Here is a 27,331-nt window from a genome sequence, read left to right on the forward strand (position 1 = left end):
TTTCAAAGCGAAAGAAACTGTTTTAATCTGAAAGAGACTGTATTACCTCCAAGTAGCAAATTTAAATGCCCCTCCTATCAGCAGGGATTGTGAGCACCTAAGAAAGAGTAAATGAGTATTACAAGCTAAGGAAGCCACATTTTCTTAAAATACCTTAGCCAGTACGTACAAACGGGTCCTCTCGCTGGAATGTTGGCTTTGGCTGAATTCATTGAGTGACACTGAGTTAGGTATTTTTTAAATGTTTTCTGTGTTTCTTACGCATGTTGCATCCAGTGGTACAAATGTTGCATATGAAACTCGAGAAATCCAGAGACTTTTTCCCTGACATGCACTTTAGTGGTTAAAGCAGAAAACAGCTGCAGGGTATGTTAGAATACAAAATGATCGTTTGGTATTTCCTACAATCGCTACGTCAACCTCTTAAGGAAAGACAGTTAGACTCCCCCCAATAGTTTGATATTCACGTGTTTGATGGTCATCATCTAAACTTAAATTGTGAAACACGACATACAAAACATTATTGGTTTAAATGTCATCGGGTTATTGCTAGTCCCAGAGAGGAAAAGAGCTGCAAAAAAAACGTAGCTGAACGTGTGTTTGTGCTGTAGCAAGCATTTGCCTCACGCACAATAAGATAAATACCTAAAAGCCTTGGTTTTAGGTTTGGACTCAGCAGTGTGCTCTACTTCTGCCCAAGGTCATTAACCCCTTCTTGTGTAAGTGCGCGTGCGTGCGTGCGTGCGTGCGTGCTCCGGTCTGCATGGGACTTAGGCTTTGGGGTAGAGAGTGACTGTGTCGTAGCCCTCTGGGGGCCTCGTGCGGGCTCTTGCGTGCGTCTCGCAGTACAGCTCCCCCTCCACGAAGAAGTAGCCCTTCTGTTTGAGGTTGAGGCTGCAGTCAGCACACACGAAGCAGTGGGGGTGCCGGGTACTTATCCCGCGCCTTCACGACAGCCCCGCTGAGGAGAAACAGGAGATGCGGTCAAAACGACAGAGCCCCAACCCCCGCACAAAGGCGACACCTACAGATAAGGCAGGTGGTGTCTGTTTCACGTTGAGGAATCTAGCGCCTCCAGCCGCACAGGGGTGACATGGGTGTGATTGTCAGGGAGACGCAAGAGCACTGGGATGAACCAACCCTCCCACGTCTCTCTCTGATGGGAATATTTCTCAGCTTTTTCAGATAAGCTGTTGACATGAAAATTATATGCTCTTCCTTCATGATCTCTCCCTTTGAAAGGGGGAGATGTGACTCTGCAGAGGGTTCCGATTCTCACCAAGGATGTCGTCTTCACCAGGGGTCCCCAGCCTTTTTGGCACCAGGCACGGGTTTCCGTGGAAGACAATTTTTCCATGGACTGAGGGTGAGGGATGGTTTTGGGATGGTTCAAGCACATTGCATTCAAGCTCCCCTCCTGCTGCGTAAGGCTGGCTCCTAACGGGCCCTGACCAGGACCGGTCTACGGCCTGGAAGCCGGGGACCCCCGGTCTACACAACTGAAAGTCCCTCTGATCACTCTGTGCCCTGGTGGCCCGGCCTCTGTTCTGTGCAGCAGGGACAACACAGACTGAAGAGCAGAGGTGGCGTTCTCGCAGTGGGGGTGGGGTGGGGACTTGCCTCTATTGTCACAACAGTTTGTCACCACTCAGGAGGGACAGGTGCTTTTGCTGACATCACAGTCTGTCCAGTTTTAGGAGGTCCTCTCTACTCCTGAGCTCCCTGTCCAGTCTGTTTCTCTCTGCCCCACTTGCCCCACCTTTGCTGTGACCAGTCTGACAGCCCACTGCCCTCCTGGGATGGACCCTGGACACTGGGACGGGTGCTGCCTCCGCGTGGGAGCTCACAGCTGCAGGGTGGCACAAAGGGACAGGAGAAGTGGCCATGTGGGGCACTTTCAGGGGAGAGATGGGGATGACTGGGGTCACGTGAAGATCTGAACTAGCAAGAGTGGGCATTCAAACATACGGACCCTCAAAATGGAAGCTGACTGCATTTTTAAAATTATGTTGGAATATTTGTGCAGCTTAAGAAACTGGAAAAGATCAAAAGATCATGTGTCTTATTAACATCCTGATGGCTGCTGTGTTTGTTTCCCTGGGTTTATACAGAAAAGGAACTTCTCAAAGCCCATGTACCTTAGGGAGGGCTTCTTGAAGGGAAGTTTTAATTTTTGGACATGATTTTGAAAATATACTCTGGGCAATTTTTTTTTTTCCATGAGAATAATCTGAAATTATAACTCAAGATTGCTGACTTATGTGCCAATTTTAGGGTATATCTAAGGAATTCTGGTCAAAATATGATACGTGGTGGATGTTGTATTTCAAGTCAATGAATAGAAATAGAGAGCTGCTACCAAGGTTTATAGGGAATTTCTGGGTTAAAAATGAAACTTAGCCCTGGCTGGGGAGCCTCAATTGATTCGGTGTCGTCCTGCAAAGTGAAAGGTCACTGGTTCGATTTCCAGCCAGGGCACATGCCTGGGTTGCAGGCCAGGTCCCCAGCTGGGGGGGGTGTGAGAAGCAACCACACACTGATGTTTTTCTCCCTCTCTTTCTCCCTCCCTTCCCCTCTCTAAAAAAAAAAAAAAAAAAAAATCTTTAAAGAAAGAGGAACTTACACAATGCCACTCCCACACTTGTCGCAGAGTGGCATCTTCTGTGTGCTGCCAGCGCCACCGTGCACTTTTGTAACTGGAGCTCTCACACTCCGAATGCCCGCCGGACGGTCGTCTGAAAAACAAAGTGTTTCCATTTAGGGCAGAGGAACAGCTGGCTCCGGCTTGCACTTCGCTTCTATTTTGGGGTGTGCCCTTTAACCCAAGGAACTCTTAAGCTGCCGCCGTGGTATCATTTCAAAAGGAGTAGGAGCAGCTCAAGCCTGCCTCATTCTGAACTAGGGCCTTTCAAAACAGAATTCGGTCACAGTTTCTGTTATTCTGTTACAAAATGCTCAAAGGAGCAGAGAATGTTTGCATTTTTTTTATTGTGGTAAAATATACTTGATATAAAATTGACCATCTTAATCGTCGTTAGGGTGTAATTCAGTGGCATTAAGTGTGTTCACGATGTTATAAAGTTATTGCCTATATCCATTTTTAGAATATTTTATCATCTCAAACAGAAACCCATTAAACACAACTCCGCGTCACCCTCTCCTCCCAGACCACGCAACCTCTACTGCACTTTCGGTCTCTGAGACCCTAGGAACCTCACACTCATAGAAATGGAATCACACAATATTCGTCCTCTTGTGCCTGGCTTATTTTGCTTAGAAAGTTTTAAAGGTTCATCCGTGTTGCAGCGTGGGGCAGCATTTCGTGCCTTTTTAAGGCTGTGTAATATATCCCACTGCATGCATAGTGTTTATCCATTCATCTATCAACGGACATTTGGGTCGTTGCCACCTTTCTGCTGTGCTGAATAACGCTGCTACGAACGTCGGTGTGCGCGTGTCCGAGTCCCTGCCTGTGGTTCTCTTGGGTGTGCACCTGGGAGTGGGATGGCTGGGTCGTGTGGTGACTCCGTGTTTAACTTTTCCAGGACCCTCCATGCAGCGGCTGCCCCGTTTTACCTTCCCATCAGCTATGCACAAGGGTTCTCATTTCTCCACATCCTCACGCTGCTTGTTATTTCCCTGTCTTTTTGAGAATAGCCATCCTACAGGGGCATTTTGCATTCTTGTACAACTTTGAAAGGACAGTGCATATATTTTGGGGGTGGAGAAACATGGGTGAGAGTATGAGCCCTGCAAAAAGCAGGAGGAGCTTCAGACCCAGCTCCGCTTCTTAGTGGCTGCGTGACTTCGCACAAGTTCGCCCTCTCTGTGCCTCACTCAGTTTCTCATTTGTCAAACAGGGGAAGTAATAGCTCCTACTTCAGAGTTTTTGTGAGGATTAAATGATAATGCATGCAAGGATGTAGCACAGAATTTGGAACATCCTGGGGGCTCATTATGTTATTTTTAAATTCTGATGATGATACTCTGGAGTATGGGGAGGCTGAGAAATTTTGCAGTGTCCACTGAAAACTACTTAAAATTTGTAAGCTCAGGTAGCCTTGACCACTGCAGATGGACTTTGTGTTTGGTGCCTTTCTACTAACTTGCTGACTACTTGGACATGTTCTGGAAGCTCCTTTCCTAAACCAGGCACCACCCAAATCCTTCGGAGCAATGATGCATCTGGACAAAATCGGTATTTAGACTTTCTTCCCCAGTCTGTCTGCTGTCCTCCCCTCCCCAAGGCCTGCTAGCAGGCTCTAAAGGGACAGGGACCCTCATGGCCACTCACCCGGGCCGTCATTAACCAATTCCTGGAGCACCCGGAAGGAGCCGGACTGGCGAGGCTGAGCGGGTGCATCCTGGTTGTCGTGGAGCATCCGGTACACGTCCGACTGGGGGGGCACCGAGGCTGTGGGTTCGCTGAAACACAACGTGGCGGCAGAGCAGCATCAGGAGTGTGTGCGGCAGCACACGTGCAAGACAACACCACACGACACCAACAAACAGTAATCGCTGCATTTGCAGTGACTCCTGAGCAGAGAGGCAGTTCATCTCTATCGTAGTTAAAAATAATGTTTACTCATAGGGGCTGCCTTAGAGATGTTGTTAGTTAACCCCGGGCTCACATCGGCACTTCTCCACCTGGCAAAATACTTTGGAAGGCAACTAAAATGTTAGGTAATGGTAATTAAAAAAAAAAGACTTGTGGCTGATGGATGTATAATTATAAATAGGAACAAAATCAACTTTTTCTCAGAAAAAGACAACATCACAGGAGGGAAAGTGCAGGAGTGAGCCCAGCTCAGTTACTCTGTTACAAAATCATCCTTAAATTCAGATTCCTTTCTGATACTACACTGAAAGTGTATGGTTTAATTTTGTTTTTAAGAGTAATTTGCTTAACTCCTGGAAACAAAGGTTATCACTTTGCTTGTAAAGTGAAGAAATTCAAATTGCCAGTGTTTGAAAGCACATCATATAGAAACCTACACATACATGTGGGTTATTTTGACTACACTACATTTCCTAAACAGCCACATTATAATTCATTTAATAATGGAAGCTTTATTTGAATAAACTGTCTACAAATATGTTCATGATGAGCAATTAAAAATGCCACAGTAAAACTACATGTCAGGCACAAAATACTTTATTATTTTATGTCATTGAACTGCATTATCTAGAAAAGGTAGTTGCTATCCACACGTAATTTTATTACCTATATCATATGTGGAAATAATTATCTAATATCTGAATTTCCTTGCAAAATGGCTTTGAGCTCCAGTATGCTATTATTATCTTATTGTACTCATCCCAAGAGATAGCTTTGGGATACTGCTGCATAGCGCTGCTAAGCATTATACTACTTATTTATGACAAGTAGTTCTGTAATATTGAAAAAAGTAATATGATTTCCTTATACGTTTTTTAACTGGAAAAAAGTTGATGGCAAAAGTACTTTGAACAAATGTTTATACTAAAGAAGAAATTAGTCAAAATAGAGACCTTTGGAAATTAAGTATCTACATTAATAGCTTGACATATTCACTTATAAACCCTTATTCATGGCAGAAATTTTACATGGAAAAATAATTACCTCTCCACAAGATGCCATTAGAAAAGTATCATCTCTTTTAAAACTCCTCTGGACCTCCGACCCCTTCTCAATTTTGGACCCCCAAAGGGGAGAAACAGAGTATACTAGATTATTAATCACTTTTGAGAAGTATTGTACCAGACATTTGCAAAGTACATTGTAACTTTTCACAACACGTATACTGTACATTTGGTCCTTCCGTGATTTCAGTTTATTACAATCGGTCACATAAAGCTCTACTTAGTTAATTCTCCAAATCATCTTTATCACGAGGCCTAGATATTTGCAAAAAATCCTTAGTATTCTTTCTTTGAAGCTTTTCCCACAGCTTTCTTTCACATAAGACAAGGTAAAAAGACACCTGTAAAGCTGACCCTGCCCATGTGTTTGGTTGGCATGCCCATGGTTGGGAAAGACTCGCATTACCTCATTGGGGGGGCTTCCCCTAGCGCTGTTGAAACCTGACCCTGAAGCGTCTCCATAATATTGTCCTCTGAGTACAACTGCATAGGTGTGTTAAACTGGGCGTGTACAATCTTCACACCAGGAAGCTCCATTTCCAAAGGAATGTTAGGGGCCATCTTAGCAGCCACTTTCAAGTCGCCTGGGCAGATAGAGCTAATAGTGCTCACAGAAGAAGGGGTGCTCCGTCCACTGCCGCCATCGATGCCGGACGGCGTGCTGCAGGCACTGTGTGGGTGCCCGTGGCACGCAGAGACGACACAGGGGTGCAGAAACCAGACCGGGGACACACACAACAAGTGCGGAGCGGTTAAAAGGGGTGGAAGACAGAAAGTAAGAATTGAGTGGAACCAAAATAAGACAACATGCGTATTTCTGGCTACGATTTCTTCTAAAGAGGGAGGGCATTTAAACATTCAGGATTGGAAAAAGTGTTGCAAAATTATTAAAGGTACAGGTGATGTTGCATTTTTGGCTTTGTTCTACCAGGCAATATGGACGTTGAAGGTTAGAGGTAAATAAGTTGTGTATCAGGTACAAAAGATGTGGCCATATTCTGTTTTTAAAAATAAGCCAGATAATTTTATGCTTGACAATATCACAAATACATGGAACAGGAAAATTACATTGGCTGGACATCCTTTTACATTTCTGAGGTGCAGTATCTAAAATTAAAAGACTAACGAATGATCCGTACATATAGTAACTGGATATGCCATGTGAAGATCCAATTAAATAGTTAGGCCAACCATTTCGAAATAAGTACTTTTCAGAAATGCAGTTTAGTTTAATTGAATAGTAATTAGAAACATGTAGGTCATATGCTAAAGATTATGTTTTAAGGCGATAGCCTTGTAAACATTTTGACTATTTTAACTTTTCCTACTTTCATTCTTTAATTTTGTAAGGAATATGTTTTTAAAAATTGTTCACTGATTTCATTCAGGCTCTAGAACAGCCAACAAATGCTTGTCACCTTGAAATTAATGATTAGAGAGCAAATAAGGTGATCTCAGACTCTTGGAATGCCACCTAGGGCTAAGATATACTTGTATACATAGCTATTTCATGTAAACTTTCAAAAACACTCCTCTTCTCATGCATATGTATCATTTCCTTTTACAGTCAGGTCGAGCGGACTTCGTATGAAAACATCAGCCAGGCCAGCCAGGCCGCCTTCAGAACAGCCAGGGAGGTCTCTCGTTCTCCCTGAAGCCAGATAGGAGGCGGGTCACAACGGACACGCTGAGGACTAAAAAGTCCTTTTTCCACGTGCATTTTACGTGCGGCATGAAAAGTGCACCTTACAGGAAAATGAAATACACTGAGATTGTTTTTAACAAAGCGCAGTCCTTTACGACAAAGCCAGAAGAAATGTTAGTATTCAAGTAAACACAGTCGTGCCCGCAGGTTAGAGTTGCGGTAAACGCAAGACCCAACACACTCTATGACGTGTTTCTGTCAACGTCCGTACTCTCTTAGGGCTCGAGTGTGACTACCTGCCCTGACTGCTGTTAGGGCTGCCGATGTAACCTCGGCCCCTGCAGGCAGCACGGGCCACAACAGTGTATGGGGGCCACTGGCTCTGCTGACTCCATCGGCGTCAGCCTGATCAGTCAGGACAGCCCTTGTCACTGCATGGATTAAATTTTTAGTTGTCTTGTTTTACTCAATTCAACCACCTGCAGAGCCTAAGTCAGGCAGGTTAATGTGGACTTGCTCCTTCACTTCTGGGCTGGAGACCCCGTTAAAAGTCTGTGAGTTGCTTGATCGCATACCACACGCCCAGGGCCTCGTGCACCGGTTCTGGAGGCTCGGCGCTGCCCTGGCGCCTGAAATCGCCTTCAACTGGGAAAAGGACGGGAGTAGAATTTCTTTGTAACGCAGTTTAGTCAGGATTGTCTCGATTGGATCTAAGTGTAATGAAGCTTATTAAATGGTACTTTGGGGATTTGAAGCAAGTTAAATCCTGGGAGACTTGGGCTGAAAATAGTGAACCTTTTCAGTAAGTGTTTATAACTGCTCTGACTGGTCTGTGCGCCAGGCAAAATGCTAAGTGTGGATAAACTATGATCAGCTCACAATTAGAGATATTCCTCTTCTTATAGTTGTAATTAGTCATCTTTTTGTGTTGTTAGTGTTCTTTACACAGGCATGCTTGTGTATACGACTTCATTTCAGCAAAGATGTGTCCTATTTCCTAATTTCTTTGTCATTCTATTTAGGGGCTCCTGTCTTAAACAGATGGGAAATAAACTCGAAGCAAGCAAGAATTAGTGTTTTATAAATTTCTGGGACAATTTTAAAAGATCTCTTGAACTGATGCTTAAAAAAACACTTTTCATGGACTCTAGTCACTGTGAACCTCATCCAGGGCCACCGTGACCTACGCCTGTGACTGGGAACAGTAGATGCTAATGAGATTTCTTGACATTGACGTACTGACTGGGCAAGGCCACCTGCAAAGTTGATGCTACACTCGATCACTTCACTCCTGGATAGATGATTAAAGAGAGAACTGACTTCTCTGGCATGTGTACAGACTTTTGGGGGCCTGCTTCTGGAAGCGACTTGTCCCAAACCATTCACAGGAATTGTGTTTTATCATTTGCACCTATAAAATCCCTTGTATATATTTTTGATGATAACTTTGGCTTTAAAAATTTACATGTTTGCATATGAAAATACTGGCTTTTTAATATGCTTCAATTATGATGAAATAATGAAAAGAACCCTAACCAGTAGTAAGATGCTAGGGAGATTAACATACAATTTAGCCTTTCCAATGTACTTCTAATTAAAAAGTTGGTCATTAATGGTGGAGTTCTAGCTTGGTATGTAGCCACTCAAAATTCCATCCCGATGAAGAATCACTTAGTGAGAATGGGAAATGCAGGAGCTAGAGCAAACAGTGAGGGGGTGCAGGAAGATAGGAAGGATGGTAGAGGCATTTTTACAATTCTTTAAGATTTGTGCCCTGGTACCTGTTTTTCAAGCAAACCTTTCATCCCTGCTTCTCCTCTCCCCACTTCCAAATTCAGCTATATTGAAAGGTACCTTACAATGACAAAAGTGTGAGTGGCTTGTCATCACCACCATAGTTGAATTTAAATGAAAATACATTTTACTTTTATTTAGCAAAAGTAGTTTTACAGTTGTTCTTATGGAAAATAATACAATAATTAATAAATGACAATATAAGAATACACTCCGTGTTTCACGTGCTCACGACTGTAAGTCTACTTTTACTCCACCCCACGTAGAAGAAGGGTGTCCCATACCTGAGCCTCCCTGAAGTTTCATACAATTAAAGGTCACTGGTCTTCAGCAAAGGCCAGAGATATGCTACTGTGGTGTGTCGTTCTATTCCAGCCTCCTGTAGACCTATAGTTCAAGTTAGTGCCCTGCAGTGAAGCCAGCCTCAGAAGAAGGCAGGTCTGTTTGGTTAACTGTGCTTCTTCAGGAAGACGTCTGTGTATTTATTCGATAGTAAAATAACATTCAACTTCTAACTGAGTGTTGTTACATTATCAGGAGTGGGCTTGGGAAGCTGTTGAATATGGAGAAACGGGGAAAAGCTGCAGAAGAAAATGGAATGGGGACAGACAAAGAGAAGGAAAGAAGGATTGTGCAGGGTTGCAGGTGTGGGGGAGGGATCAGAGCTCCGGGTCCTCCTCGCCACTCAGGAAATCTTAGGCCCTCTTCGGGTTTGGCTCCTGTAGCTGATGAGCACTTGGCAGCATTTTCTTTGTGCCAGCTGCATTTGTAGGTGCTGGGGATCTAGCAGTGTGCTCCCTTTCTAGCAGGGGAAGATGTATTTTGTAATAATTGCCCTCTTAGCATGTTTCTGCTGCTCTGAGTCGGATCACAAAATTGCCTGGCTTATTTTGAGGTCATCCTCTGCTTCTGACTCTAGCTTCTGGAAAGATCTGCATGTGGACATCTCTTGTAAGTAATGACTGGCCAACTTCAGCAGGCCTCATAAACTCACGTGTCCCCAGGGGCCAGCAGGGTCACACATACATGAAAATGGGCCAGGAACCACACACCTGGGAGTGATGGGCATTTATTTGGACAAGCTGGACTATAGATGTTCCATCTTAAAGGCGCTTACCTAGGTTCATTGAGACAATCGGAGGGTTAAACAAATCACTGTCGGTGAGTGAATCTACCTACAGCCCCCCAGTTTGGGAAACCTGACACAGGCCACCACTCTATGCTCCTAACCTGTTAGGACAATGCAGCCTAACCACCACCGTCCTTCCTCTGGGCTGCCTGAGGAGGCTAAGGGCAGAGGAGCGGGTGTGAGGTTCCTGAAGCCACCGTTTCCTGATGTGGTAAAACAGGGCATCAGTTTCCTCCCTGGGAGGTTGGAGTCAGTTTCGAGAGAAGATGTTTGAACAGGATCATCTGAAGATGACCCGTTTCTCTAACTGGTGGGCATCAATGAAGCTTGCTCATCATTCCAGCGTGTACACAGTTTTCCACAGGGGTAACCAATCTGTATCCCGCCCTCCCAGCTCTGTCTGTATTACTTATTTTCCCCCAGGTAGAACATTTACTTTTCGAGGAGCCTCTTCCTTTGCAAGTATCAGTGAGAATTGATTTTTATCTAGCGGCTCTAATGAAGGGGATGGTCCAGTAGGGTTTTGCTGGTGGAATGAGGAGGAGGTGGAGGTAGATGACGATGGTCTAACTTATAAATTACACCAGCGTCTCCACCTGTGCCCCATCTGCTTATTTGATGGGAGGGCCGGTTTCCATTTTTGTTCCTGCTGGCCCCGGCCTCCCTGAGCTGGGACAGCATACACCTGCCTGCCTCAAAGGTCGCTGCATTCTGGACGGGATCCTCAGGGGTATCAGTTATAAATAACGTGGTGACTGTGCTACATTTCAAGCCCTCTAAGCTCGTCAGTGTTTACTCTTGGAAACAGAGATTAGTTGGCTCTGTACTCTGCTATGTGAGTTTGTTTCTTTTGCTTTTGAAGTAAGCTTCAGAATGAAAAAAAAAAAGTCACTCCAAACACCTACGAGTTACTTTCCTTGGTGATTAGTAGGACTCATTAAAGAAGCATGCACTCCAAGCTGCACAATCTCAAAGCTTATGACCTGCTCCGGCCTGGAATTACGAAAGGTTTGGGCCGAATGTTGTGCTTGTGTTCGAAGTAGTTCACATCCTGTGAAGACAAAGGGTTAAAAAGCCCCTCAGTGGAAGGCTAACCTCTGCGTTTAGCTACAGGCAGATGCACAATAATTGCAGAGAGCGGATCATTTACCACCAGATATTGACATGGCTAAGAAGGGCTGCGATGGACCCGGAGCGGGCTCTTCCTTTTAACCATCCTTTCGCTAAGTGTTCGGGAACCGTGGATTGGAACCATGATCTAGACTTGTCTTTAAAATAAAAACCTGACCGTGCCTTCAGGAAAGTAAAAGCAAAACAGCAAGAGCTGGACTTCTGAAAGGACGAGAACCCGGCTCTCACGGTTAGGAGTGTGGCGGCCGGAGGCGGAGTCCGATACTTACGGTTGAGGCGAGCTAGGAAGGAGGCCCCGCAGCTGTCCGTGCAGCGCATCGCGTATATTGCTAGTTGAATAGAGCCCAATGGGCGAGTTATAGGAGGCGCTCACTACCTGTCTTTTGTCATCAAGGTTTGCAGCTGCAACAAAAGGCTGGGCCCTTCTGTTGTGCGCGGCACCAATGGGCCTGAACTCCTGTACGATGGCAGACAAGATACACAGAGCCACAGAGTGCAGAACAAAGCCGTTAGTGAGCAGACCGACAGCACGGCCACGGTTCATTAAGTCTTTCCCCACCACAAGATTCATTCATGGCAGGGTTAAAGGAGGGGTTAGTCACAAACCTTCCCGCCTTTTCCGGGAAATTTACATTGCTGTGTTCATCTACCCAATCCGGGTGCAAAGGAAGTGACCTTATTTAAAAGATTATAACATAATTCGGTATCTACATCTTTTAGAAAATTCTCATGACTCATTTGAGTAGAGAAGTTTTGGGTTAGAAATGGGATTTTCAGCTTCGAAAAACTGTTCTACTTAGCATTTTCTCCAGTAGAACTTGCATTTGCTTTATCTCCTATTAATATTTTAATAAGATTCTCTCCCATTTTGGGAAATGAAGGAATAAAACAGCCAGAAAGGGAGTGAGCATTTGTGAATAACTATATTGAATCATATTAACTAATCCAAATAAAAGTTCTGTTTTTTCTTAATACCCACAAAACAACAACCACTGCCCCCCTCAATTCTTAATGTGGATTACGTTATGACAACTTTAGAAAAAATAAGAATTAAAAGATTCTTTTTTCTTATGAAAGTGGCAATAACATTTATAGAAAACTCCTTTTTTTATTGTGGTGATTTCATTGTTCTGTGTTTAAAGAACTGTTCTTGTTTAGTCACAGAAAGACTGAGGTTGGTCATGCAAAGACAGCTAATGCGTACGACTCACAAAAGGACTTTCACTTTATTGTTTGGGGCAAAGGGACAACAATCAGAGTCCTAAACTTTGAACTTGAAATATGCCTGAATGATCTGAAACTCTATATTATTACTTTAATGTAGGAATGATGTTTTCTAATTTTTATACAGATTTATAATTTCACAAAGTCATTACATATTTTTCCTAAGCAACAGAAGAAAACCAAAAGCGAACGCTACAAGACAGCTGAGCCAATTCTCTCTCCAAATCTTTTCACTTGGCAGGCTTGGTAAGGTAATTCGTAGAAGCCATGTTTTCACTCACACATTCAATCACCTTCATTTACTTCTGTGAATGTGCCACCAGTGTGTCACACACAAGCAGTAAAAACATTTATGGTTATTTGGAATGTTACTGGAAAGAGACTTTTTATTAAAAAAATAAAAAGATCTTGTACAATGCTTGTTCATGTCATTTTTTTTCCTTCTTGTCTTTACAGATGAGTAAGTTATGGAACGGTGCTTCATTTTGTTAGAAAAAGAGACTATCTCCCTTTTTTAGGGGTGGGACCAGGGTTTTGCATAGACATTCCTGTGCCTGAGGACACCAGCGACTTCCCGAGGGACCCAAGGAGCATCATGCTTTCTTTTGGTTCTCCTGAGCAGGCAGTCATCGCACAGACTCAGGCCTACTGGCAAAACCCACTTAAAAAAAAGTTAGACACGGGGGAATGGGGTGTGGCATCAAAGGAGCCTCCAGCTCCTTTGAAATTTGACTCCAGCTGCCCCAAATTTCATTGTACCTAAAATCTGTGATGTGGTCCAGAGCATCTTCTCTCTCATCAGCCTTGGACAGCATATTTTAACAGCCTCCTGAACTTGACAAAAGGTCTGAGTTGAATACATTGGCCTATGATTCTATAGAGTGATGGAATTCACCACTAGCTTATTGATTCCATTCTTCTTCCTCCTGAATAATGGCTCACTGCCTAGGAGTTGGGACGGTGACAGTATAGTGGCTATGCTAGGGAGCACAATGACTGCAAACAACCACATGTGGCTTTAGAAAAATGCTGGATCCCAGAATATGTGAAAATGTGCGTGGTCAAAAGTTTATATAGTGGTATAATCTGACTGCGTTGGCTGATTTAATAACGGAGAGGGATTGGCTGTGTTTTATGATTAACCATTATGATTAGCCATTATTATGGCATGAAATTGTGAACTGGAAATAATTTTAAGTAATGACAATGGCCATGATTCAGCCTCTGTTACTCTTTTTAATATGAAAGAAGAAAGAAGGCTAATTGCCTAATTACATAATTTAGTTTTGGTGGATTATAAATCTCTCAGGCTAATTAAAAGAATGAATCAGGCAGGACTGAAGGGCTCAAGCTATTTGTAAATTATTATTATTTTTTAAACAAAGTATGCTACACTTTAAATATCTTGGTAAATAGAATTGAATTTATAAAAATTATTTAACATCGTGTGATGGCTTTATGGGAAAAATCTCTGCCCTTATTTATTTTTATTAGTCTTAAAACAGTAAATAAACATGGATGGTGATTGTCCTATAAGTGAGGGAACTTTTCTGGAAACATCTATGCATTAATATTCTCCAGTGGTACTTCCAAACAGCAGCACATGAGTTCATCAGCTCCAAGCGTTTTCTTTGCCATTTTCAGTTTTGGTTATATATTGCAAAGGTCGCAAATGTATAATGCGTTAAGGGAAAAGCAACCCCTGTGTTTTCTAGGCAGATCATAAAAGGAGGTTTTTCTAATGTAAGCTTTAAACGTTCATACTCAGGCTTTGCAAAGCATTAGTCTGTGGTTGCTAGGGACACCCCTACAAGACCCAGGAAGCATGTACACTAAAGGTAAGCACAACATTTAAGACGACACCAAGAGGCAACATTCTATCCAGGTCTCACATCACTGCTGATGGTTGGCCCAATCGAGGGACAAAACCAATTCGAGGTTTGCTATTCCACTTTCTTTTTATTTCACAGTGGAAGGTCATTAGTAATGGAATGTACCAGTAAAAACTTTATATAGCAGTTAGTAGAGTCCAGCTCTTGTGTTTACTGCACCGCTCCAAAAGCAGCGAAATGATCCTTATCTCTTAGGCATTCAATAAATAATCATTGCAATTAATTAAATTTTCAATGTTATTTTTAAACGTTAGGAGCTTATATTAAGGAATGCTATTTTGAGTTAATGAAATTCGAGGGCCGCCAGAGTAAAGCAGAGATCTGCTAACATCTGGGGGAGGTGGGTGGGAAGCCGCCCTTGACAACCACCTCCCGAGCCTTGGTGTGACCTCGGCAAGGATGGCAAAGAGAGTTCACCTTTCCGTTCCTCGAGCAGAGAAGTTGTCACAGTTAAAGATTGGGTCTGAGAACTGAGGCATCATCAGCTCCAACAAACGATGCTTCATAATATACACATATTTATTTATAAGAAAAGATGGTGGGGAAATAAGGGAAACGCTAAGTCAAGTGATCATATATTTGATCAAGCCACACGGACTAAACGGTATTTTATAATGTTCAGAATTTATGAACGATCACTTGCCCCGGCCTCATCGTCACTCCACAAATGAAAAATGAAAGTCACCCTTATGATGATTTTCTGCAGTGATCTGTCAAGTTTTTCCCATTTCTCACGGAAGAGTTGGGAGAAGTGGGGATTATGAAAACTTGCTTTGTGTAGCTGCCGTCCAGTTATCAAAACATTGTAGAACAAGGGCATTTGATGAAAAAAGGAAGAACTTCAACCCTCACGCCGTTTGACTGTACAGGTAGTATGTCCTTATTGTGAAATCTTCCGTGACAAGGATTCAGCCCTCCATACGGAAGTCAAACAGCTATCTTCTCATTTAGAAAAGAACCACTTCATTTTTCTTTCGGAAAAGCATATTTTCTGTCTTGTGATAGCTACATATAAGTTTGGGTTGTTCAGCTAACATTAACTAGAGATGAGGGTAAATGCTTTTTTGAGAATGCAGGCTTTGCAGAAGGACATGGGACTCTAACGTGACTTCAGTCTAGAGCAATGCCTTGTCTAGAAAAACGTGTGTGTGCTCCTTGGCCAGGGCCAGGACTGACTTTGTATGGTCAGTGGCTGGGGTTGCTCTAAGTAACCTCTCAGGTTTCGAGTCTAAATTCGTAAAAACAAAATTTGCTTTATTAATGGCATGGAAAGACTTTAAAAAGCTAGATATTAAAAATTTTGTATTAATTATTACTATAGCTGTGTAAGAAAAAGTCTCTAAAGGCTAACCCTATACACAGGGGAAAGGACTATAAATAAATATACTGATGTTTTATTATTTGTGGCTGCACTTGGGTGGTAGGACAAACCGTAGTGTTTTTCCTCCCCAAAAAGATATACTGTTTTTTAAGTGAAAAAGAATATTTTACTCTAATAGCAAAAGTCATATAACTTATAATAAAAGATTGACTTGGGCTGAGAAATAAGAACCCAAACTGTGTATTGCTCAGTGGCATTTTACTGTTCCTCTGCGAGGGCATCAAAAGCCGGGTATAGTGATGGCATTTTTTTCTGAGGCTGACACACCTTTGTTGTCCAGAAGCTTGCAGAGCTCTCATTTGGGGGGAAAAAGACATCTCTGCATAGCTTTGTGTTAGTTAAAAAAATACTAGGAGACCACTCAACGTCCGAGTTTAGCTCTTCTCCTATCTCATTCTACAGGTGAAGTTCACTGCTCGGTCTGTATCACCGACTGTTGTTCTAGTTCACGCTCCGGGATTTCAGACAGTGGAGGTCGTGCTGGAACTGAGCTGCCTTGTGTAGGGAACGTCTGCCGCGACTTCTGCGAAGTGATCGAGCAGAAACCCGGCCCGAGGACTTGAGGAGCAGAAATCCTTTGGTCCATTAGGAAGAGAACTGAAATGGCTCTTATCTCTGAGGGTGTCAGTAAGAATTACTCATGACTCAAACTAAAGGAATGTCCTGACTGGCTTCTGCAGTCCTTGACCCCATCTTCACCTTAAAAAAAAAACACCCTGTTTCCTGCTCTATCTTTTCCCCAGGTGTAGTATCTTTTCTCCTATCAAAGACAGAAGATTAGAGGTATCATTACTCATCAACCCAGCTGGGAGGCCAGGGAACACCACACTCAGACCCTTCCCCACCACATTTATTACCTGTCTTATCCACTTCACCTTTTGCTCGCTTGCCTTGAAGAGCAGAACCCTTATCTGACCTACATATCCCACTCACCTCGCACAGGCCCCTTTTACCTGAAGCAGCTAGGGGTGGTGGCAGAGCACTATTCTGAGGATGGGTGCCCAGGATTGGTCCTGGGCAAAGTCAGAAAGTGCAGTCTATCTTTAGCCCCTCCCATGCCTTTCCTGCTTAAAGTAATTTGTAATGATCCTGGTGACAGTAATGCAGAAGGCATTTCTGGTCTCTAGGAAGTCCTGACACAGGGGCACTGTCCTCTCTCATTGTTGAGAATAGGCCAGGGGGGACTTCTGGTCACTCCCTGGTGGGGGGTGGGGGAGGGTGTTACTCTACCAATCATTATGAGAGCTCCCACTTAATTCAATACCTCTGCGAACAATTTGAGGTGCCAAATTGTTTACCTTACTGTTTGAGAAGCCCTATGAAATACATGTGCATACGCCCACTCCTCCACGTACTTCATGGAGAAGAGATGGTTGAGAAGCCCTACGAGATACAGGTGCAAATGCACGCTCCTTCACGTACATTACGGAGAAGAGATGGGGGCTTACAGAGACAAGTGGGAGACCTGGAGGTCCAACACAGGAGCTGGACACTGCTGAGGCATCAGGTACAAATATGCTTTCAGTCCATTTTCACTAGATACCTAGAAAAACTCCACCTCGGGAACGTCTACTCAGTTTAGTAAGAATGCTTCTTTTAAAAGAGGTATTTAATTTATATAGCCATCTCTCTAAATTTGGGGAGCTTCTAAGTAGAGGTTCTAAAACCCTTAATTACATTTTCCATACAGCTCACTTGAGGGTTGGTTTAATTTTATATTTTTGGAGCTTTTGAGAATAGACCTAGTCAGATAAATATCAGATTATTCAATTAGTTTAGCTCAGTAGATAGAGTTGCCACTAGGGAACTTTATCTTTGGATAAAGGAACTTTATCCTTTATCTTTGTAATTCAACTTCAGGAGGAGAATATCATCTTGATTACATAAAGCAAGACTTTTCATAGAGTAAACTTGCTTACAGAATGCCTGAACTGAGAATTAAGGAATGGATGTAAGATAAGACCTGGGTGAAGACCTCAGAGGACTCAAGTTCAAAGAACAGCTAAGAGACACCTGTCTCAAATGGTTGCCCCTTCCCTCCCTTTTGTTTTAGCATCTTAATTTTCTTGGATTACCTCACGGTCATTTGACAGAAGTCCATCATAAAAGATAATAAAAAATTAAGTAGACTGTATGTAGATATAGCCGAATTTTGCCTGATGAGAACATATTTGTGTGTTAACAAGACATTTGGCTAGGCATCCATCTCTGTTTTCTTGATGTAAGAAAATATGGGTAATCTAAATTAATCTCAGATGCTAAAGACTCCAGTGTTTTGCATTTGCCACTTCTTCCTCTTAGAAGTCACCCACATCGTTTAAATGGAAATGTAATATGACTATCATTTATTCCAAAATTCATACCTGCGGTTCTGATTCCAAGTTGATTTTGAAAGGATGTGCCTTCCCGTCTTCAGATACCTGTGGAGACCACAGGCGAGTTTCCGCCCTGTAAATAAAGTACAGTTCGTAAACTCCAGGTCTAATGATCTTCCAGTTGTAGTATCCTTCAGTTTTCTATAACGTTGGTGGAAATACTAGTAACCCTTGATAACCGAAGCAAAAGCGATATCCCTTGCCCATTATTCTGTGCTCTCCCATCTCGTGGTCTTCCGTGTTTAGTGCACTTTTGGGGAAACATGGAAGGACCCCGTGGACTGCTGTGGATGAGTGTTTGTGCCTCCCCTCACATGCACATGATGAACCCCTAGTCCCCTGCCCATGGCCCCAGGCCAAGCTCCCCAGGTCTCTGCTACTTCCCTCCTAGCCCAGGGCAACAAAGGGACAGTGAGGGGTTGGCCAGGTGGGTCTGCTGTTGGAATCCAGGAGCTCTGCTTTGTCCGATCCCCCTTCTGTATCTGGGACGGTGTGCTGTGCTCGGCAGGAGCACGGGCTGTGCATAGACAGGGAAGGAGCCCATTTCACCCCGTCACAGGGCAGATCGCTGTCTGCCTTCGGGGCCAGCGGGGAAAATTGTGCCTGCTGTAGCGACAGGATAAACACCCTATCCACCACTGTGACGAAACACATCTTCACAATTGGTTCGTATTGCGCTCTGATGGCAGAAGATCAGGTTCAATTCCCTAACATTTTTTTGGTCAGAAAAGTCTCATGACCTAATATACTCCTGTGCACACACATCCTCACACCTCATGAGATTCTTCTGGGCTGAATTCTGTACAAAGCGGCCGATGGCATACAGCCCACTGGCAACCAATTTTTAACACGACCACGTTCTGTCAAGTCAAGAGATTCTTTCAGGAGAATCTCTGAGTTCCGTTTTCTACCACGTTTGGTACAGGGGGGCAACTAGCTGTGCTCTGCCGTGTTCCTGTGGCCAATCCAATACCTTTCATAGTTCTATTTTCATAGCCAATTAACTGGATTGGCTATGGGAAAAAATAATGCCATTAGCCTCTTGCATTGTTCTGACATTCCAGAGAATTCCTGGTAGAAATAGTTTGTTAGCGACTGCTAGGTGGCCTGACTTCAGGGAAGAGCAGACCGGAGTGGCTGCGATAGCAAACGGCCAGTGGGAATTCTAGTTTCTGTGACCCGCTCCTCCCTGGGAGGGGAAACCACGTGTAGTCTCGGTTCAGGTTGTCCTGGCACACAGACCCCATGTCTACGCCTTGGGTTGAGGAGCACCTGTCAATTTTGAGGCACAGCTGGTGTGCCGCTGCTTTGATCCTGTCCTGGGCATCGGCATGAGTCATGGACTCCGTCCCGAAGCCATCAATAGCCAGGATGACATCTCCCGGGCACAGGTTGGCAGCTGCCGCCTTGCTTCCTGGAGTAATCTGGAAGAAATCATGGCGCCTTGTCACTGTCACCATCTTGCAATAAATAGCTCGAGTTTCATGCCTGACATTTGCATTTCAGCTTGGCAACATGGAAAATGTTTTATGGGGCAGGAAATCCTAAATCTAACTTATTAAACTAACTCTTAGTTGATCGATTGTTTAGCTCTATTTCCCCTTCACGTTAAGTAATTTTGCTTCTTACTAACCACATTTCATTTATCACATTGTCTCTTATTCTTTTTACAACACCTTCCTGCCTCCCTGTTTGGATCCTATTTTCTTTGCTTTAAACAAAATAATTTGTTTTTTAGGTTTCTTTTGCCACTCTCCCTAACCCCCTATTTGGGAATCAAACTTGACTACATTTAGGGAAATTTCATATTTGAATTGAAACTGCTTTAGCATCTCTATAAATTATGATTCAGATGAGGAGGTCCTTGGGATGTAGGGAACTTGAAAGAGAATCCCTCCTGAGTTAATAAGAAGAAGCCATGTGATACATAAAATGATAACTTTTCATGAACCCTTCGGAGAGCTGAGGTTGCAGGGCAACCGACTAGCCTGGAATTTAGGAAAGACAGCCAGGTGCCCGCAAGGAAAGAGAATGTAAGCACGGGCACACCTGAATCTGAGCAAGGAGGAAGGTGGGGCCGCCGGACTAGCTGTTAGAAGAATTCAGTTAAGATTATGAACAAATTGTTCAAGGTCGACTGTGAGTTAGTATTGGGAGTCTAGAACCCCTGGGAGCCACAGACACAAGGAAGTTTATATCCACACAGCCTCTTTTCCGTACATGGAGGACAGATGGAACGAATAGAAAACAAGATGCAACATTTTAATTAAACTCTATCAGTATTACATTAAATGTGAATGATCTAAGCACACCACGCTTTTTTTTTTTTTTAAACAGATTGTCAAACTAGGTGAAAGAGCAAGTTCCATTTTTATGCTGACTACAAAAAAATCGATGTTGGTGTTTTTGTTGGGGGTGGTGAGATGAAAGGAATACTTAAAGATATGGGGAAAATACGGTTAAATGTTTAAAAGATAACACATTTGAAATTATTATGTTGAGTAGTCAGTGATTCTTTGGATTGCTACACCTACTCTGTTTCTCTGGGTAAATCCCAACTATTTACCACTGCCTAATAGTCCTCAGCTGGCCCTTCCTGGCCTACTTCTCCAGCATCAATTATACCATGGCTGCCCCTCCCCCCATCTACTGCACGGCACTTACTCTGATTTTGTCTTAGTTCTCAGGCCAAACCTGTACCCTGTTTGTGTTTCACATGCATTGTTAGTTTTGCCTGGAATGCTTCCCCTACTCTTTATCCAGTGGTCCCTTCTCCTCCTCCTGGTCTGGGCTAAAAAGTCATGTTTTCAGAGAGACGTCCCTGAACATCTGAAGTAGCTTCTCTAGCTCCTACCCCGTCCTTCTCCTCTATTCCACCCTGTCCATCGCCTTCATGAAGACAGCATTCACCTTTCTGCTCGATTATGTACTTGTGTGTTATCTGTCTTCCTAACCCGACTGGCAGCTCTTGGGACTAGAAGTAATATCATGTCTCTTCCTAATGCTTCACAGTGTACATTCCAGCGTTTGGAATTAAAGAATAATTGAAAAATGAATGAAAGGGCCATTTAACTTAGAGTTTATGAAAGGAAAAGAGCTAGTCTGCCGAATGTAAAGACTCCATCTCATTCCAGATCTCTGGAGTCGTGAATAAGAAGCTCTAGGAGAGGAGCTAGGGAATCTGTGTTTTTAATAAGTGCCTCAGATTTTCATCATTCACATCACCCTATTCATTGGGTCTGTTTGGAAAAAAAAAAGAATTTAAAACACAGATGAAGCATCTATAGTGTTCTGTTTACTATGGGAAACACAAGGGAAGTCCAAGGTGTGGCCCTTATGAGATTTTTGTGTTATGAATACAAGTGACTGGAATAGTCACGGAGCCAGTCGAGTATGCACAGAAGGGCATTACTGCAGGGTGAGGATCAGAATGCTGAGAAACCGCATTGTTTGACTGTTCTCCACTGTCCACAAATACACTCCGGTGCCTCACCTGGAATTTAAGCCTCCTAGCGCCCACATCTGCATTTCTAGAGCCATACCCACACCAGTTAAACCAGAATCTCTGTAGGCAGGACCTGGGCATGGGTTTATGTCGGTGACTAAATGTGCAGCCAGGGGTGAGGACTATTATAGCATTATCATTACTATTATTGGCATGGTATCATTATCAAGAACTAGGATCTCCATACTCAAGACAATCTTTTAACATGAGAAAACTGAGGCTCGGAAAGTATGAGAGACTTTAAGGTCCCACACCCAGTGAGAGTCTACATTTCCCTCAGGGGTGCGTAACTTCATAGCTGAAGCCTCTCCACGATCCCGCCAGCCCACTCCTGCAGGTGATCTCTCCCCCAGCGTCTCCTGTCTCTTGGTCACGCTTCTCTTCATGGAATCCCGATGGCTGTACCACTGTGGGTGATGTACACGGCTTCCCCTTCTACTGATCTCTGAGCTTCTCAGGGTGTAGAAACCAATTAAGTTATAATGGTATCCCCCGCAGTGCCTCCCACATACAATGCATTCTGCGCTTAACAGCTGTCTGTGGGATGCGTGAATACTATTCACACAGGAACCAGCTCTTCCATGCAGACATGTCTTTGGTCAAACAAGATTCCACAGGTTTTTATTCACATTAGCCTTCTTACTACCCTTGCCACCTGGAAGAGGACTGCATTCAGCTATAAACATTATTTTCCTAAAAGTTCAAATTTCAACTATACTTTATGTTAAAGTAATATACATTTCTATGTTAGAGGCTGCAAAATTCAAGAATACACTAACATTTTTCTATGTTGGTACCCAAGTCCAAATAACATTCTCGGTTATAGTGATCTTGAACCTGGGTGTGCTCTGAGTAGGAAGGAGGGGGGAGGGAGGAGGGGGAAGAGGAATTGAGTGGGAAAGGACATACCAGCATCACATGTATACAATAATTCTACATCACGTGCATAAAAGAGGCTTGTGCTTTATTCCAAATTGGACCATTTGTGAAAACAAATGATTTGTAACTTGGCATTGATAGTAGATTGTCCTTCTGGGTGGTCCAAACACTTCAGAAAGAAGGACTCCTTAGAACCTTCTTGCCAGAAAAAGGAAAGCTGTTCACTTAGAGACGTGAACCTTAAGCTTCACTCTGTGAAATACTTAGGCCAGTTCCTTATGGGGTTTGCAGGAAGTTCCCACTGCCCAGAACTGAACACCACAACAGAAGTTTTATTGCATAAGGTCTAAAAATTGCTTTCTTAAAAATTGTGTGTATCACAACTAATTGCTCAATTTTTTGAGAATGTCTGGTATTTGATTTACCTTACTTCTGATGGTTTTAATCATGCAAAGGTTAACCTGGCTGATTAATTGGATTGTAAGCAATTACGGGGTGTAATTTCAATGGATGGAGAGAGTTACATTTCTAACCCCCCACCCTGGCTCTGGTGGAGCAGGGGCCCTCTCTCCAGGAGCATGGCTGTAGTCTGGATTTGTACAGAGTGGGGCAGGAGGGGAGATTTGTACAGAGTGGGGCAGGAGGGGAAGGGGATGGCTTGAAGGAGAACAACAATGGATTTGATCGATTTGAGCTTGCTTATGGGATTTTCGGTGGCACTGAGTTCAGGCACTGGTGTTTTGATTCTTTGTGTACTTAAGAACTTATCTAAAATAGATAAATCAATTAACAAAGTAATTGTCATTCATCTTTATCATGGAATATTTTTGAGGACACAATCTACTTATTTGTGACAAGTATGTAAAAAATGAAGAATTTAGTCAATCATTCATATTGTGCCATATGCTGTAACATATGTGATGTACAAGACACTGTGCTGGGCGCCAAGGAACCCCCCCATTTGAAAATTCTTGCCCTTGGGGAGCATGCGATTTGTGGGGTACAGATGGACGCAAACACCTGTAGTAGAAGGAGGAGAGGTCATAGGTCAGAAGCTATGGTCATCAAAGGGATCAAATGCCATTTGAGTGGGTGTCCACTGGCACAGTGGAGAGTGGGGGGGGCAAGAATTTGGGAGAAAGCTGATGGGGGAGTGGAACCATGTGAGAGAAATTGTGAGTGGTCCTGAGTTGTGGCCTCACTGCCTGTGTAAGGAGTTGGGGGAGGGGAGGGAGTGGGAAGGGCCCGAGGAGGAGGAAATGGAGTCAGAAACACAGGTTGGGGTAGATGGTGGAAGCCGTGAGTGTACAAAGACCACACATTTTAGCCCTAAAATCTGGTGGTGCTGCTGAGGGGTGTCGAGGAATGGGGAAGACAGGAGCAAACTTGCATTTCCCACCAGGGCTGGAGGAATATGCAGGGTGAATTGGAGTGGGAGACAAACAGCTCGTGGGTGGGACACTAGGAAATCTTGAAGAGGGACAGCGGTGGAAACAGAAAAGTGGTAGATCTTAACCACAGAGAATCAGGAGAACCACGTGATGAATCGGATGGCACAGAACACCTAGTTGGAAATATCTGTGCAATAAGCAGAACCTTTCAACACGTGTGAAGACGTGGGAGGTGGGCAGGCCTGGCATCAAACTCTGCCCCACCACCTGTGGGCATCAGCAGGGTCATGCATCTCTGGATGCCTCCCTCTGCTCGTCTGTGAAAGGGGGTAATAGTGCTGCCCCTCTAATTGGATTATTGTGAGATTTAAGTGAGTCCTGCATACAAGGGGCTTAGAAGACACATGGCAATCAACATTTTTCACTCCCTTTTCACATAATGTAAACATTATCAAAGCAATAGAATCATCCTACTACCTCCTTAAAACGCTGACAATTATTTTTGGGCAATATCTTTTTGTCTTTTTCCAGATGATTTTTAGTATTCTTATAGCTTAAGTGGAAATAGTCTCAATTAGGTGTTCACTACGGCAACAAAGTTCAAGCAGGTGTGTTTTCATTTATTCAGCAGGAATCCACCATGGCCCTGGTTTCAGGGACACCTGGAGAACAAAGCAGTTTATTTTTGCCTGTTCTCCTTCAGTTAAATTAATTGAAGAGAAGAGGCATGGCTAAGTGAAATAATCATATATGGCTGTGCACTGTTATTGAGTCAGGTGTCAAAATGAGTGATGGGAATTAGTAATGAGTTAAAAATGAAAACAAGACTGGCTTCCCAAGCGATAATTGTCATCATTATCAAATGCATTTCCAAGGAGCACCTGCGGTGCAGTTCCAAAGGGTAAGCACAGCTCTAGATGAATGCTTCCAATGTCAACAGCTCAAATGTCAAACATGAGACGAATCATACTGACACGGTACATAGTAAAAGCAAGATGCTGCCCTTGTAAATTTCTTATTTCTTTAGGATCTAATATAAATATGATTTACCTTTGGTTAGAATTCAAACGCTATTTCCTATGATATAAACAAGCGAAAAGTATACTTCAGAAACTTTTAAAATATTTCTTAGTAGAGATAATGGAAACTGTTTTCTTTGGTAAATCCATAAAAGGCATTGCTTGGCCCTGATCACTGAACCATTTTCTGCTTAATTTACTTAGCGACATTTTTGGGGATATGTTAAGTTTTCACGTCTCATACAAAAACACATGTCAGATGGGTTTATGTTTTTGAAAAATGTAAACCAAAGATCGAAATGTTCCATGGTATGCATCCGTATGATACATGTTTGGAGGTATTTGTGTAAGACATTGGCTTCCAAATCTCATAGAGGTATTAATAGTATGGAATTTAAAAGGTTTTACCTTGTTCAAATATTTCTGTGGACCAATCAGATTGTAAGATACAATGTAAGTAAGGAAGAGAAGAAAATAAAGCATTAAAAAGATTAGGTTTAATATGCTTTATGTGTGATAATTGAAACAACAGTTTTCTTTTAAGACAAATACTTGTGTTAGCAAGAAATCAACTGGAGCAACCAGAAGTTTTCTGACAGGACAGAAATTCTGAGGTTTCCTTTTTCTTTTTCCCTAATGAGACAATACTTTAAAGACTATTAAGGAAAGCTTGACTTTGGTAGTAAAGCATCATTTTCAGAGTCATGGGGCAGAATGGTGACTTCCCATCGGGTAAACTAAGAACTCTCTGACCCGTTTTCTTTGTAGTCTGAGTTATAGGTGATAATTCCTCAGCCAAGTTCCTAGCTTTGGAAAACATTTATTCAAAGAGCCTGGAAACGGAGGAAGACAGATTAGTAATACTTTCCCCGTCTGAGCCGATATGAGCGGTTCCAACTTGGCCGGCCCAGGCTGTGCCCCATGAACAGCGCCCTGCTGAAGTTTTCATCCAGACAAGAACAGCGCTTGCCGGGGCGTCTGGCTCCAGGGAACAAGCACCAGTGACAGTCCTGTCTGTTTTCCTCCCTCCCTTGTGCCCAACTCCTCCTCCCGTGTCCCCATCTCCATTGTTACTGAAAAGGAGACCCAGCCCTTGAAGCCCAGCCACAGCCCAGAGCAATCACGCTGCCGCTGCCTGAAAGTTGCTGGGGACCTAGAGGATGCAGGCGCGGTTAATTGTCTGAGCTGCTCTGCATCCTCCAAACCTCACTTTGCCAAGTTGCCGCCGCCCCTGCAATGGTGAGCCCCAACCCAGGGACCTACCCAGCGCACCCGCGCTCACTGGCCACTCCGCTCCTGGGGGACCGGCAGCAAGCCAGAGCTTTTTTCCCCCGACTTGTAGGAAAAGAACGGAAAACACCTACCCTGGTGATGATCAAAGGCTGGTTGAAGTCTATGCCCCCCGAGAGTCTGAAGCCCCAGGGCGCAGGGCCAGGGAGGACCACGTTCTGGGGCATGGCGCCTCCTGGTGCAGCCTTTCTCGGGTGGAGGCGCAGCAAGGGGCAACCCTGTGCAGGGGGAATGGTCCTGAACTGGGTTGCCCTCTATGCTCCCCGGACACTGTCCTCGCTGGGACTGAGGCCTGAGAGCTTTATCCCTGCTCCCCAGTGACGTCACCAGCCCACTCTCCTCCCCGCCCCCTCCCACCAAGGAGAGCTCCAACTTTGGAAGAAAGAGCCACGCCAGACCCAAGGGAGTTTACAGCCGGGCACTCGCTGGGTGCAGCCTCGGGACTTCTGGGGGTGGGGGAGGAGAGGCGCTGGAGGAGGCTTCAGGTTACAGCTTCCATCACTCTCTTTAACACCTGTCCTCCTGTTTATTTTCTACTTGGAGCTCAGCAGTGCGCTTCATTCTAAGTTAAAAGCAGTTAAACCACAGCCTCTGAGCTTTCAATTAAAATAAAACACAAGCATTATCAAAACAATGAGTTATTTAGCAATGTCGAGTACGATAATATTTACCTACTAGCTGGGTGACCTTGGCTAAGTTACTGAAGGTCCTTAAGCCTCAGTTTTCTCATCTGTAAAATAGGGGTAGCAATTGTACTTACATCAATAGGGTTACTGTGAAAATTATTTCTTTGCCCAGTGAAATAGCATAAAAATGAGCTACTTCTGCACAGTGCCTGGCACAGTGTAAATGCTGAATTAAATGTTAATACATACAGCCATGTAGTGTATTTATGGGCATACACAATATACTTAGCATGTATGCAAATACAGTCAACATTTATTTTTTTATAATGAAGTCTAAAAGTGACCGTGTCTTGCAGACTTGTACCCAATCCCACGAACCTTCCAAAAGTACAAATGAATAGATGATCAATAGACGCAAAATAGATTTT

At 43.6% G+C, this 27,331-nt stretch overlaps 2 protein-coding genes across 3 annotated transcripts in view; one reads left to right on the forward strand and one right to left on the reverse strand.

Annotated features, from left to right (window-relative positions):
- On the reverse strand, positions 1-26,573 carry PDLIM3 (PDZ and LIM domain 3). The gene is given in 9 exon segments (XM_024562686.4): positions 1-929; positions 931-961; positions 2,624-2,735; positions 4,295-4,425; positions 6,029-6,292; positions 11,174-11,241; positions 18,182-18,266; positions 19,466-19,617; positions 26,352-26,573. Coding segments are annotated over 9 exon segments (1,095 nt in total). The 5' UTR covers positions 26,445-26,573; the 3' UTR covers positions 1-770.
- Positions 1-27,331, forward strand: part of TLR3 (toll like receptor 3) — a 402,871-nt gene that overhangs the window by 10,851 nt on the left and 364,689 nt on the right. The gene's annotated exons all lie outside the window — the stretch shown is intronic.

This window comes from Desmodus rotundus, chromosome 13 (genome assembly GCF_022682495.2).
Source record: "Desmodus rotundus isolate HL8 chromosome 13, HLdesRot8A.1, whole genome shotgun sequence".
NCBI lineage: Eukaryota > Metazoa > Chordata > Mammalia > Chiroptera > Phyllostomidae > Desmodus > Desmodus rotundus.